We start from the raw sequence: 12,640 nt of genomic DNA, 5'->3' as shown, positions 1-12,640 counted from the left end.
CACACACACACACGCACGCACGCACGCACGCACGCACGCACACGCACGCACACACACACACATGCACACACACACACACGCACGCACACACACATGCACACACACACACACACACACACACACACACACACAAGCACATGCGCTCTGACATTGATTCCAGGGCATGCATGACTCACTCCTTTGGACACGACAGCCATTGACTGCCAGGAGACCACAGGAGTCCAGCACTAATTCCTTCAGGTGATAAGCACCTGCAGGGCGGCCCCTCATCTCCCATCCCACGGGGTGAGTGGTCTGTTCTGAATCTGTTTGGCAGAGTAAGTTGGTTTCTGCTGTGTTGTGGAGGTAGCTCAGTTGGTGGGATGCTGTGGAGTCTGTGTGAAGCCCAAGTCCCATCCCAGCACTGCATGGATGGGATCCTACATTTATTTATTATGTCTACTTAGCCTCTGGCACCACAGAGCACATCCTGTGGAATGGTTACATAGACCATGTTGGAGATCGTGTGCCCTCTGGTGGGTGCTACAAGAAATACATCTCTTGCCACCTCAATTTCTACACCAACCAAATCCAGATCATTAGAAGAGCTTTCCCCAGCCCCTTGTCAGATCTCCTATAAATGAAAAGAGGCAGGGAAATGTCACCTGCGTTTTATTCTGCAATCAATGCCATGGATAAAGCTCCTTCACTGCAGCCGTTGGCCGTGTGATGCTCAGAGGTACCCTGGGATCAGTCACCAAGTTCCTTGAGGATAGTGGAGGCAACAAGGGCATCTCGACTGTGGGACTGGGAATCTCAGGTGCATCACTTGCTTCTGAAGACCTGCCAGCTTGCTTTTTCTTACACTTACTAATGTTTTTTTTTTTTTTTTTTCTTCTTATGCTTACTAACATTATTAGATTTAAAGTAGGGGCTGATGAGGCTACAGTAAACTGTACCCCGTAGAGAGCCTGTCTGAATCTGTATCAGGCTCCTCAGTACTCAGCACCAGGACCCCAGAAAAGAAACGCTAAGTTCCAGACCGGAATGCTCAAGTTAATCCTGTCCCCCACCCCCACCTCCCTCGCCTGTTCCCATAGTCTGGGATCCCCGCGGCTGCAGCCTCCTGTTCACCCTATACTCCCCAGCCCCCATCCGTTCTCACTGTTGATTCTGGGATCCCTGCTGTCAGAGAGAGAGGGACCTGTCTTCTGAGAGCTTGGGAGTCTGCCTAACTCACAGTTCTGAAGGCATGGAAGTGCACGCCTTTAATCTTGGCAGTCAAGAAGCAGAGGCAGGCAAATGTCTGTGACTCAAAGCCAGCCCGGACTCCCATAACAAGTTCCAGGCAAACAAAAGCTACACAGAGAGACCCTGTCTCAAAAACAAAACAAAACAACAAAAGCAAGCAACAAACAAAGCAGACAGCACCTGAGTGAACAGAGAAACTAACACCGGGAGAACACTTCCGTGGGTAGAAAACAAAAGGTTTACTGTGGATCAGTCAAGGCCACCTTTTGTGTGGTGGGGGAGCAGAGAGAAGTACACAAAGAACAGGAAGGTTTAAGACAGTCTGTAGGTCAGCATTCTGAGTCCAGGTACCAGCAGGAATGATGAAGCAGAGGCTGGAACAGATGTGGCCTGCAGGGACCTGCAGGTTGGAAGTTCCAGGGTGTGGGGATGGTGAGGTGAGGGGGGGAGGGGATTCTCTGAGGATTTCAGTGTTACAGTTCTTTTAGACAGTACTCAATGAAACAGTTTTCTGATCGTCTGTGAAACAGCTTGTGGGCATATGCTTTATTCAGGGTTGATGAGGGCTATATATGAACCTTGAAGAGTGAGGAGGAGTTTTCAGGGTGAATGCAAGTCACTGGCTGGAACTTAACATACTGGGAATGTCTCATCTGCATGGAAAGTCTGTCCAGGAATCTTGGTTACTTTCTGGGCAGAGTCTTGCAGAGGGGTTGAGTTGAGGGGAGGGGGTGGGTGGGGTGGGAGAGAAAGTTGAACCTGTAGGTTTGTCAAGAGCGACAGGACCTTCCTCAGGTAGATGGTGTGGGTTCAGGCACTCTAGAGGAAGTCAAGCAGAGAAGAGACAGTCCTGCTGGAAAGGGAGTCCTCCATTCTGTTTGCAGTTCAGAGCAGCTATGCAGACATGGGAGACGGAGACCTTAAATAGCAGTGTTTCCCAACAACAGTCAGCAGGTTGGGGATCTGAGCTGATAACAGGTTAGGAACTAGGTGTCCTTGCCCAAGGTAGTGGACCTTTGAGGGAAGGTCAGGAGAGGTTCTGTGACAGGGCAAGATAGTACAGAGGCTCCTCCATCTTTTATCCTTGCTAAGGCCATTTTAGGTTTCACTAGAATTTGATCTTGGTGGAAAAAAACCCCATGGAAAATTACCCAACTTTATTCTAGGAACCTGAGGTCAAGATGTCCCAGAAAATGTATCTTAGTTTCTGTTCAATTGCCTGGTGTGCGGCCCTCCCTGACCTGCTGTTTATCTTAGCTTCTGTTGAATTACTTGCTTCTGTAGAACTTCTTCCAGCAGCAGTCAATCGAGATACCAGAATATGGGGGGCGGGGGGGGGAGGTTGCCTTTAAAAAAAAAGCCCTTACTCTAAACACTCAACACTGTACTTGGGTCTCCAACACCTGAGTGTAGTCCCAGCCAGATGGAATAAAGACTTGCAATTGGCTGTAAACTACGTCTGAGTGTGAGTGCTCATCTCTGGAGGGCTCCTAGTAGCAGTTCCTGGAAAACAGGAACCACCTTGGGAAATGCACTTCTCTTTTAAACAGAAAGTCATCTTCAGGTTTGTTTATCTGACAACAATCCTGTTTACTGTGCCCCAGTCCTGTTTGGAACAATGTCACCAACACTGCCATTTATGAGATGTAAGGGTGTGGGGTGTGTGTGTGTGTGTAGAACTACATCTGAGGTTGAGCTCTGACTCTGGCCTCCATAAACATGCACACACAAACACACAGAGCAAGAAACAAGCCAGGGTGGTGCGGAAGTATGCCCAACCATGAGCTGCTCAGCCAGGACAATGACACTCTCTTTCTTAGAAAGTGCATGCCTTTAAAGGGTCTCATATTGTATGTTGGCTTGGCCAGCTTCCTTTAGGGCTTTGGAGACCGCATAGCAAGTAGACAGCACTTGCCATGTGAGTGTGAGGACCAGAGTTGAGCTTCCCAGAACCCATGTCAAAGCCTGGTGGGCATGGTAGCCTGCCTGGAACCCGTTCCATGATAGGTGTAGACAGGGCTTCTCAGAACAAGATGGCTTACTAGACTACCAGACTAGCAAACTCTAGATTTAGTGACAGACCTTGCCTCAATAAATAGGTAAAGAGTGACTGAGGAATATACCTACCATCAGCCTTAATCCTTGGCATGCACACATGCACATATATACATGCATGTCCACACACATATAAACATGCACACACACACACACACATGTGTGCACATACCACATATACACATACATACAAGAATTTTAAAAGCAAAACCTTGAGGTGCATACAGAAAGTCATCAGAGGGCTCTAGCCCCAGTAACCAACAGTGGTTATCTTATACAAAGTGATAAACCAGCCTGCCTCCATCTTAGGCTTGAAAGCCATCTTAAAGTAAAGACAAACTAGATTCATTCCTGTTTATAATTAAATATGTTTTTCAAGGATAGGCCCATGCCACCTGTAACCTTAGCTACAAATGTTTTTTTTGTTTTGTTTTGTTTTTTTTACTGCCTTTTCCAAGAAACAGCAACCCTTTGTTTCAAAGGGTTATTATAACCACCTATTGTTATGATCACCTACAGCCATGTCTTTGCTTCAGGAGGTCATTGGTGACTTGCTTGCTGTGTTTATGTTCTGCTCCCACAGCCCCACCTATTTGCCTGACAAATCCCCCTTTTGAAACCTCCTGCTCCAGAATCATAAAAACCCTTATCTGACTCATGTCCAATGCTGATCTCTTGACCCCTACCTTTAGGGAGAGGCAGTCCATGTACCCAGATAAAAGCTTGCTTTAATTAAAGTGGCTATATGATTTGGGTCAGTGGCCTTTCTCCCTGCACTTGAGGGATTAACAAGAGACACAAGCATAACCCATCCCAGATGCAGCCCAATAAACACAGGACTTTTTATTAAAGCCTTTTGTATATGTTAATTAAAATAATTAATGGTTTCATTGTGGTTATGATATTTCATGCACACACACAATGTTCATCGTATTCACCCTTTCCTGCCCCCCCTCCTCCACTGATCTGCTTCTTCTTAATTACTCTCTCTTCTACTTTCATCTCTCAGTGTATAACAACGGATTTCATGAGGGTTGCTTACAGGAGCATGGGTGGGGGTTATTTAAAGGAGCTCAAGCATCGCCCCAGAGGCTACACTACTGAAGAAAATGTCTTTCTTTCCCCAGCATCTATTAACTTGCCCATAGGTTCTCCCAGAGGGATGAGGCCTCCCAAGGACCTCCCTGCTCCATGACAGATGTTGACCGGCCCAATGCATCTGGCCAGGAGTCCCAGCTGCTGTTGTGGCCCTGACTTTACCCCTAGTGTAGAGATGCAACAGAGAGCACAGTTGTCTTGATACCTGGACCACCAACTGTCAATGACCACCATTATCTTTACAAGCTGTTTCTCAGCCTTAACTGGCCATCCATTGTTCCACATACCTCATACTGGTGGGCTGTGGGTTAGTCCCTTCCACGGCTAACATCATGCCTAACATGACCACAACAACAGTCTGGTCTAAGGGAGAGCTCTCTCCCTCCCCTGGGCCATAGCTAAGGGTGATAAGAGCTTCACTGAGTCCCAGGAGTTCAGTTCTTAATGCTGAAAAATAAGCAAAGCACCCAGCCTGGGGCATTGGTGTTTTCCTGGCTCTGGGCTAAGACTCAGGTCAGAACTTTTGCTTTGGTCCTCTTGTTCTGGGGGCTTCAGGGTTTGACCAGTGCTAGGCCATAAGCAATCCTGGCTGTTCAACTATCTGAGAGTAGAGCTTGGGTCTTTGGCCTTCTTAGTTGTATGGACCATAGAGATTTGCCTGCCTCTGCCTCCCAAGTGTTGAGATTAAAGATCTTGGCCACCATGCCCAGGGAACCAATGCTTTTTACTAAACTTCTTCACACATACTCTCACACTCTAGGTTCTCGTTCCCTGGAGAATCTGAGTAATACTGGGGGTGAGTGTGTTTAAAAGGACCAGCTAAGCTGGGTGGTGGCAGCAGCGGTAGTTGTGGTATGGGCCTTTAATCCCAGCACCCAGGATGTAGAGGCAGGTGGACCTCTGAGTTTGAGGTCATAGAATGAGTTCTAGGACAGCCACAGCTACACAGAGAAACTCTATCTCAAAAACCAAACCAAACCAAACCACCAACTAAGTTCACCCAAAGTGTGGTTTGAGATGTCTCAGGAAACTTGACTAAAAAAAAAAATTGTGAGATATAAATAAGGAAGATAATCTGTAAGGTGTGTAGATTAATTGAAAGTCGACTATAAACCAAGTAGAATAATATCTTTATACAGAAATTCCTGGATGCATTAAGGTAGTATTTGTAAACAGACTTTATGCTTAAAGATATGAGCTAGCTTTGACCTACTGAACAGTAATGAAAACACTAGTAATGGTGAGTATTATTTTAACACCCAAAGCCTCTGGACATTGTTTTTAGAAAACTCCTCAGACTATTAATGAGATGGCTCAAGTAGTAAAGTGACTGCCACAAAAGCATGCAGACTTGAGTGCAGTCCTCAGCAGCCACATTAAAAACAAACAAACAAACAAACCCAAAAACCTGGCTGCTAATGGTGTATGATTGTAATCCCAGCACTGGAGAGACAGAAGCAGGCAGACCCCTGGGGCTCACTTGACCAGGCTGGCTACCTTAATTGCTCAACCCCAGGTGCCAGTGAAATACCCTACCTCCAAAAAACGGGTCAGCTGGCTCCTGAGCGTCAACATCCAAGTTCACCTCTGACCTATAAATGAATGAGCACACATTTGTGTATCCACGCATCTACCATTTGTTGGGTGTGCCTTCCAGTAAGTATTTCTTACTTAGCTCTAATATGGTCTACACCACACTTTTTGCTGGTTTCACAAGGTCACTTGACCTTCGGTATGCAGCGGTCATTGGCAGCAATTCCAGACCTTCCTGCCCTCGCTTTTCTCAGTAAGCTTAGCTCTCCTCCCAGCGTACTGCACAGATACCTACCTATTCTGCGCTGACAGAAATCCGGACCAGCAGGTCTCTATCTTAGCTCCGAAGGGCGCCACAGCATGGCTGAATTGGATTACAAAGTCCTCAAGCTGCTCCTCCTCCCCCTGGATAAGACCTTAGACAGCAGACACCGGCAGGCTGCAGCCAGGACCAGAGCAGAAGCGCGGCTCTAAGCCCCGCCCACAAAGCCCGCTCCGCCCACAACGGCCCCGCCCACAAAGGCTCCCCAGACCGGCGTGCTTTGCGCCTGCCCAGTCCGGTGCGGGAGCGGCGTGTTCCAAGGTTGTTACCGAGGTAAGCTCTCCTCTTGGCTGTGAGCAGGGGAGTTCTCCTATGTCCAGCTTCCGGGTTCAGTCGCGATCCGGTTGTTGGAAGCAGCCCGGTGTGTGTCAGGGCGGAATCACATTGAAAACTCTTCTAAAGCCAGAGCCTACACCTGCTTCTAGGCCAACTGCGAGACTCAGAGGCCGACCCGGGAGAGGTTTTTGTTTCTTTCTTTCTTTCTTTGGGGTTTTTGTTTTTGTTTTTGTTTTTGTTTTTTGCTGTTGTTCCCTTCCAAGGACCCTGTTGTTTCTAGCCTTAGTTTCCTCTTGGAAAGAATGAAGTAAATGAGTGATACAGAACCCTAGGTTTTGTTTACAGTAGTACATTGCTAATCAAACGCTTCGTGGAGATAGGAATAAAGTGAAATTTCATCCAAAGATAAATAACAGTCATAATTAGTGACATAATCACAGACGAAATAAGGTGCCCAGAATATTCAAAAGTGCGCCTGTGAGACTTTGACTCAAAGAAAAAACCACCACCAATTAACTTTAAAAACGCACACCTTTAATCCCAGCACTCGGGAGACAGAGGCAGGCAGATTTCTGAGTTCTAGGCCAACCTGGTCTACAGAGTGAGTTCCAGGACAGCCAGGGCTATACAGAGAGAAAAAAACAAAAACCAATATTAACTTTGCTAATGAGTGAGGTTGATGGTCTGTTTGGTCTATTTGTGTATATGTAATAGATAACATTTTTAAAGTGAACAGCTTGCCAGGGATCCCCAACGGCCTGTGATCACTGAATCTCTGCTATCAGTGGTTAGCCTGCCAAGAAAAGTGTCACATGACGAATGTCCTGAACAACAGGAGTTTATTTTTTCTTAGTTCCAGACGCTGGAGGTCCAAGACTCAGGTGTGGCCAAGCTAGGCTCCCTGGGCATTTCTGCTTGGCTAACAAATGGCCGTCTTTCCCCTCGGTCTTCATGTGGTATTTCCTCTGTATGTGTCCAAGTCTGAGCGTGAAAGCAGGGAGATTCGATTATCGCCATCCCAAGAACCTTCCGTCTCTATTTCAGTCATAGACCGAAGCTCCAAATACAGCCACCTCGTAAGATAATGGAAATGTGGCTCAGCCATGGGAGCTTGGTGGAAATAGGGACACTATACAGCATGTGACGCTGCCACTTGGGGTTTTGGCCAATAAACCTGTCCAGCTGCATCCCTTTTCACAGCTGAAAATAAACTGTTGTGGTATGGGTTTTTTTCTTTGACTGGATCCAGTGAATTGTCTGTGTCCTCAGACTCTATATTTGGTGATACCACCGGCTACATATCAAAAAATGTTTTGGAAGGAAAATGTGTATCTGTACTGAACATGGCTTTATTTTCTGGTCTTTACTCCCTAAGCAATATAGCATCACAAACTACAGATGTAGTGTTTGCATTGTAATAGGTACTGTAAATAATATAGAGGTGATTTAGAATCTAGATAATAACAAATACTAAGCCTTTTTGTAAGAGATGAGCATGTGAAGCTCTTGGAATGTTTGTATCTTGAATCTAATCCTCTAAGGATATGCACATACAGTATTTATGTATAAATGTGTGCGTTTAAATATTCCCTGTGTTTATTAGTGTTGCATGTATTTCCTAGTACAGTTGGCTGTCTGTGTCCATGCATATTCAATCAGCCAAGAACTGAAAATATGCAAGCAAAACTGTGTCTGCTAAGCAGGCAGACATTTTAGTAGTAGTCTAGCTCTATATGTAGTATTATGTTGTAGTGGGTATTATAAGTAGTATGGAGATAGCTTAAAAGTATGTGAGAGGTGGGCATATATATACGTATGAGAGCTCATATGCAAATGCTATGCTATTTATATAAAGCAACTGATGGTCTTTTGAATTTTGGTATCTGCGGGGATCCTGGAAGTAAACCCTTGTAGCCACTGAGGGACAGCTGTATATGCAGTGCGCTCAGAACTGTGTCTAGCATACAGTAGGTGATTAAGCATGTGATTCCTAAGTCAGTCAGAGAGTCACTCTGGGATGAGTGGTAGTTGGAGAGAGGCTGTCGAATACTTAGTGCTGTTTCTAGCCATGGCAATATTACAGCCATTGCCAGAGGATGTCCACCACTGCAAGACACTGAAATGTCCTCTCTGTATTTACCCATCACAGTTGCTATACACCTGGCTGCCAGATGGGAGAGCTGATTCTGTGAAACCTGAGGTGTCGGACTCTGGATAGAACCCATACTCTCAGCCACAATGCAGTGTCACTTCAGTTAAGAACCTTGTGGCCCCAGAGGCTGTGTAGCCCACAACCTGACAGAATCATCGGCTGACTTCTCTTATTCTTGGCCAGTCTATCAGCAGAGGCAGTACTCATGGCTGGTCCTCTGTGGAGGGCTGCAGCCTTTATACAGAGACACAGAACAAGCCTATTGGTGGGTTCCTGTGCAGGCCTGTTTGGGGTTCAAATCTCATTTCACCTCTTCCCAGATCCTGTAGTCCAATGGCTCTACCAGTACTGGCCTCAGGGCCAGCCAGCTCCTCTTTCCCCTCATCTGTGGAACCTCTTCCAAGAGGTGCTAAAGGACATAGGTATCCCTTCAAGTCACTGCTACAAGCCTTTTACTGCCTTCACTTTTCAGCCTGTGAGTGCTGGCTTCCCACGGTTGCCTGCTGGGGCTGTGGTGGGAATCCCTGCCATCTTCCTGGGTGGCCCTGTAACCAACATTGAACACTCTGTGATCATACATGGGCAAAGAGTGGATTGGCAAAGCCCAGCAGGCATCAGGCTGAGAGATGCCTTGACCCTGTCTCATGATGCCCAGAAGTTTGCCTTGGCCAAGGAGGTGGTATACCTGGAGAGTGGTGTGGCTGCCCTACAGACCCTGCCAGCCCCAGCTTGCCTAGCAGGAACATGGGCAATAAGTGTGGGTGCCAAGCATGCCCTGGGGCTCTACGGAGGCCCCATGAGCTTGCGAACTGCCTTCAACTTGGTGGCAATAGTGGTAGGCTATGTAGCCTATACCTTTTCCAAAGACTCCCTCACTCTTGCCCTGGAAGGCTGGCTGGACCGCCGCACAGCCTCTCTGTCTGCAGCCTATGTCCAGGGTGGAGTGGAATTCTATGAGAAGATTCTGTCGGGAAACTTAGCCCTACGCAGTCTTTTGGGCAGACAAGGAGAAAAGCTGTACACACCAAGTGGAAACATTGTCCCCAGACACTGGTTTCGCATCAACCATTTGCCCTACACCACCCGCCGGGACTCTCTACAACAGATGTGGAGGGCGACAGTCAGCCCAGGCCGCTTCTGAGAATCCAGGCAACAGGGCAGTCCTGGCTCACATAGGCACTGCCTCGTGATGAACTCGAGAGGAATCTCTTGGTGTGGTTGCACCCACAGCCCAGTCAGAAGAGTGACCATCTTTGGAGTTAAGCAACTCAACTCTCCTCGCCATGAGTAGACTCTGGCTGAGCGTGAGTCCCTATATGAATCTTGAGTCTTGTTTACCTCAACTGTGAAGTGGGGAGGACTGATTGCAGGGTTGTATGAGATTGTGAGCCTGAGGGCCTGGTAGAAAGCAGCATAAATAAACAGGGCTTTCTTCCTTTGTGGTCTCTGAATTCCAGTGGACTGTGGAAGTCAAACAAAGTCACCACCAGATATGTTTCTGATATATCCACCCTTTCTTTCCTGCCGTGGAGAACTGCCCTAATCTACCGGATAGCCTATAGCTAATTTATCCCTTGCTTTAATCCTTGGACCAGAGACCCTAGCAGGACAAGGTGAGGAGACTTGAGATCACAGAGCTAGGCCTGCCTAACTTGGCCATTCACATCATCTTCTCCTTGGAGATTGTCTCTTCCCTGGGCAGTCTCGAAGGATGCCAGCCTGGGTCCAGTGTAACTTGGAGGGAAGGCCACACCCACCGTAGGAAGGGTACTCTGGTGGCTGGGGTAGGCTGATGAACGGCAGGGCGGGATAGCCAGTGGCTTCTGCTCAGACTTTGTATGTGGTTTACAGCTGAGTGCACTGCCAGCCACAGGTCCTTCCCCTGGGCATGGCAGACTGAGCTCTTGAGGACAAGCGACTCTAGAGCAGAATACAATATGGGCCTGATACATGGATGGTGTTCTAGCTTTCTCTTCTGTTGATGCGATAAAAATACTCTGACCAGAAGCAATTCTAGTAGGAGAGCCTTACACTTCCAGATCATACCCAATCCATCTTGGAGGGAAGTCAGAGCAGGAACTCAAGTCAAGTCAGCCCCTGTGTCAGGAGCCATGGAAGAATGCTGCCTTCTGGTAACTCTGACTCCCAGGCTCTGCTCAGCTAGCTTTTTATACAACCCAAGACTACCTGCCTATGGATGCTACTATCTACAGTTGGCCCCTCCAGCCATTAATAGTGGAGATAATCCCCCATAGACACACAGAGACCAATCTTCAGTTGAGGCTTTCCCTTCTCAGGACTGCAGGCTTTTGTCAAGTTGACAAATCTAACCAGGACAGATGGATAAAGTAGTTACTGGGTGGATGGCTCTCCATCCGGGCTGACAACACTCTACAGACTCTGGGGCATCTCTCCGTCGCTGCTGTTGCTGTGTGCTGCTAGCTAAGGACCAAAGGACCACATCAACACCCAGATGGAAAAGTCTGGACACCATGAGCTCCATCTTCTTGGCCCTTAACACTCTAACACTACACTATCTACTCTTAATCTTGCCAGGAACCAAGATAGTGGCAGCAGGCCTCTCTATTTATTTGCTCAAGTGCTAGGGTTTAAATATGGAAGCTGTGCCCCCATTGTGACAGTGTGGAAAGTAGGGAAACCTTTGAGAGGTGGGGCCCAGTGGGAGGTGGTGAGGCCCTTTGGGGTATCATCTTCAGGAAGGATTTGTGTTGGGCTTGCACAGTGAGCTCTGGCAGGCACAAGTAACTAAGGCTCTGGTTTGCTTTAGGTTTGAGATGAGGTCTCCCCATGTTGTCCAGGGTGCTGTCAAACTCATGGGTTCAAGAGGTCTTGCCAGCTCAGCCTTCTGAGTAGCTGGTGCTGCAGAATCACCACACCAAGCACAGGTTGTTAGAAAAAGAGCAAGGTCAGCGCAGAGTCCACACTGTGGTACACATCTGGAATCACAGCATTTTGGAGGTTTGGGCAGGAGGATTACTAGTTTGAGGCCAGCCTATGCTACATAGTGAAACCCTGTCTCAGAATAAAAAAAATAAAAATGGTGTGGTGCCTCACACCTGTGAACCCCAACACTTAAAGTCCTTCCCCCAGGGCTTCCTGATGGTGTACCCTCTTCCATGACACCTTCTTCAAGGTGTCACCTGAGATGAGCATGAAGAAGCAGGTGATATTTTCCTGAACCTCCAGAATTATGAGCTAAATAAACCTCTTTTTTTTCTTCCATTTTTCGAGACAGGGTTTCTCTGTGTAGCCCTGGCTGTCCTGGAACTCTCTCTGTAGACCAGGCTGGCCTCAAACTCAGAAATCTGCCTGCCTCTGCAGAGATTAAAGGCGTGCGCCACCGCCCGGCTTGTCGGCTTGTCGGTTTTAATAGTCACTCTCTCCTCTGCCCCTCTTACCCTCTCAGCACTGCTTGTGTCTTCCCTCTCTCCACCCTTCACCATTGAGTTTAATCAAAATGGTGCTTTGTTGGTGTCCTTAAAGAAGACCCCCCAGGGGCCTGGGATGATGGCTGAGCACTCCTGAGTTTTGGAGGAAGGCCTGAGTTTGGATCCAGTCCCTATGTTAGGCAGCTCACAGTGACCCGTAACTCCAACTCCTGGGGCTCAGACACATTCATCTGACCTCCAAGGACACCTGCACACATGTGCATATTAAAGGCGTGCACCACCATGCCGGGCTCTTAGGTTTCTTTTTGTAACAGCTGAAAACACCAATACAGGAAGCTAGCCCCAGTAGAGGAGGAGTCCCTGAAATAGCTGCTTATTTCTCTCTCCTGCTCCTGGTCGAAATCTTTGTTTCCACTCAGAATTTCCCATGTGCTTTACATAGCTCCCTACTCCCACAGGCTTAGCTAATGTTCTCTCTCTCTCTCTCTCTCTCTCTCTCTCTCTCTCTCTCTCTCTCTCTCTCTCTCTCTCTGTGTGTGTGTGTGTGTGTGTGTGTGTGTGTGT

At 47.6% G+C, this 12,640-nt stretch overlaps 1 protein-coding gene and 1 long non-coding RNA gene across 3 annotated transcripts in view; one reads left to right on the top strand and one right to left on the bottom strand.

Annotated features, from left to right (window-relative positions):
- Positions 1 to 6,328, bottom strand: part of LOC115064042 — an 8,294-nt gene extending 1,966 nt beyond the window's left edge. Inside the window, exons 1-2 of the long non-coding RNA XR_003843897.1 lie at positions 6,212 to 6,328; positions 5,920 to 5,975 (exon numbers count right to left, since the gene is read on the bottom strand). This is a non-coding gene — a long non-coding RNA (uncharacterized LOC115064042). The remainder of the gene's footprint in view (positions 1 to 5,919; positions 5,976 to 6,211) is intronic.
- A 142-nt stretch (positions 6,329 to 6,470) lies between these two features.
- Positions 6,471 to 10,104, top strand: Tmem177 (transmembrane protein 177). 2 transcript variants are annotated; one of them, XM_021198902.2, is made up of 2 exons: positions 6,471 to 6,511; positions 8,664 to 10,104. In XM_021198902.2, the coding sequence occupies exon 2, from the start codon at positions 8,872 to 8,874 to the stop codon at positions 9,805 to 9,807; it is 936 nt and encodes a 311-aa protein (XP_021054561.1). In that variant the 5' UTR covers positions 6,471 to 6,511; positions 8,664 to 8,871; the 3' UTR covers positions 9,808 to 10,104. The 2 variants fall into 2 exon arrangements, with proteins under 2 accessions (XP_021054561.1, XP_029394787.1); XM_029538927.1 differs by lacking the exon at positions 6,471 to 6,511 and adding an exon at positions 6,597 to 6,698.
- Positions 10,105 to 12,640: the final 2,536 nt, after the last annotated feature.

The sequence above is a fragment of the Mus pahari genome, chromosome 5, assembly GCF_900095145.1.
Source record: "Mus pahari chromosome 5, PAHARI_EIJ_v1.1, whole genome shotgun sequence".
In the NCBI taxonomy this organism is placed as follows: domain Eukaryota; kingdom Metazoa; phylum Chordata; class Mammalia; order Rodentia; family Muridae; genus Mus; species Mus pahari.
This window is presented reverse-complemented; position numbering and strand designations above follow the sequence as displayed.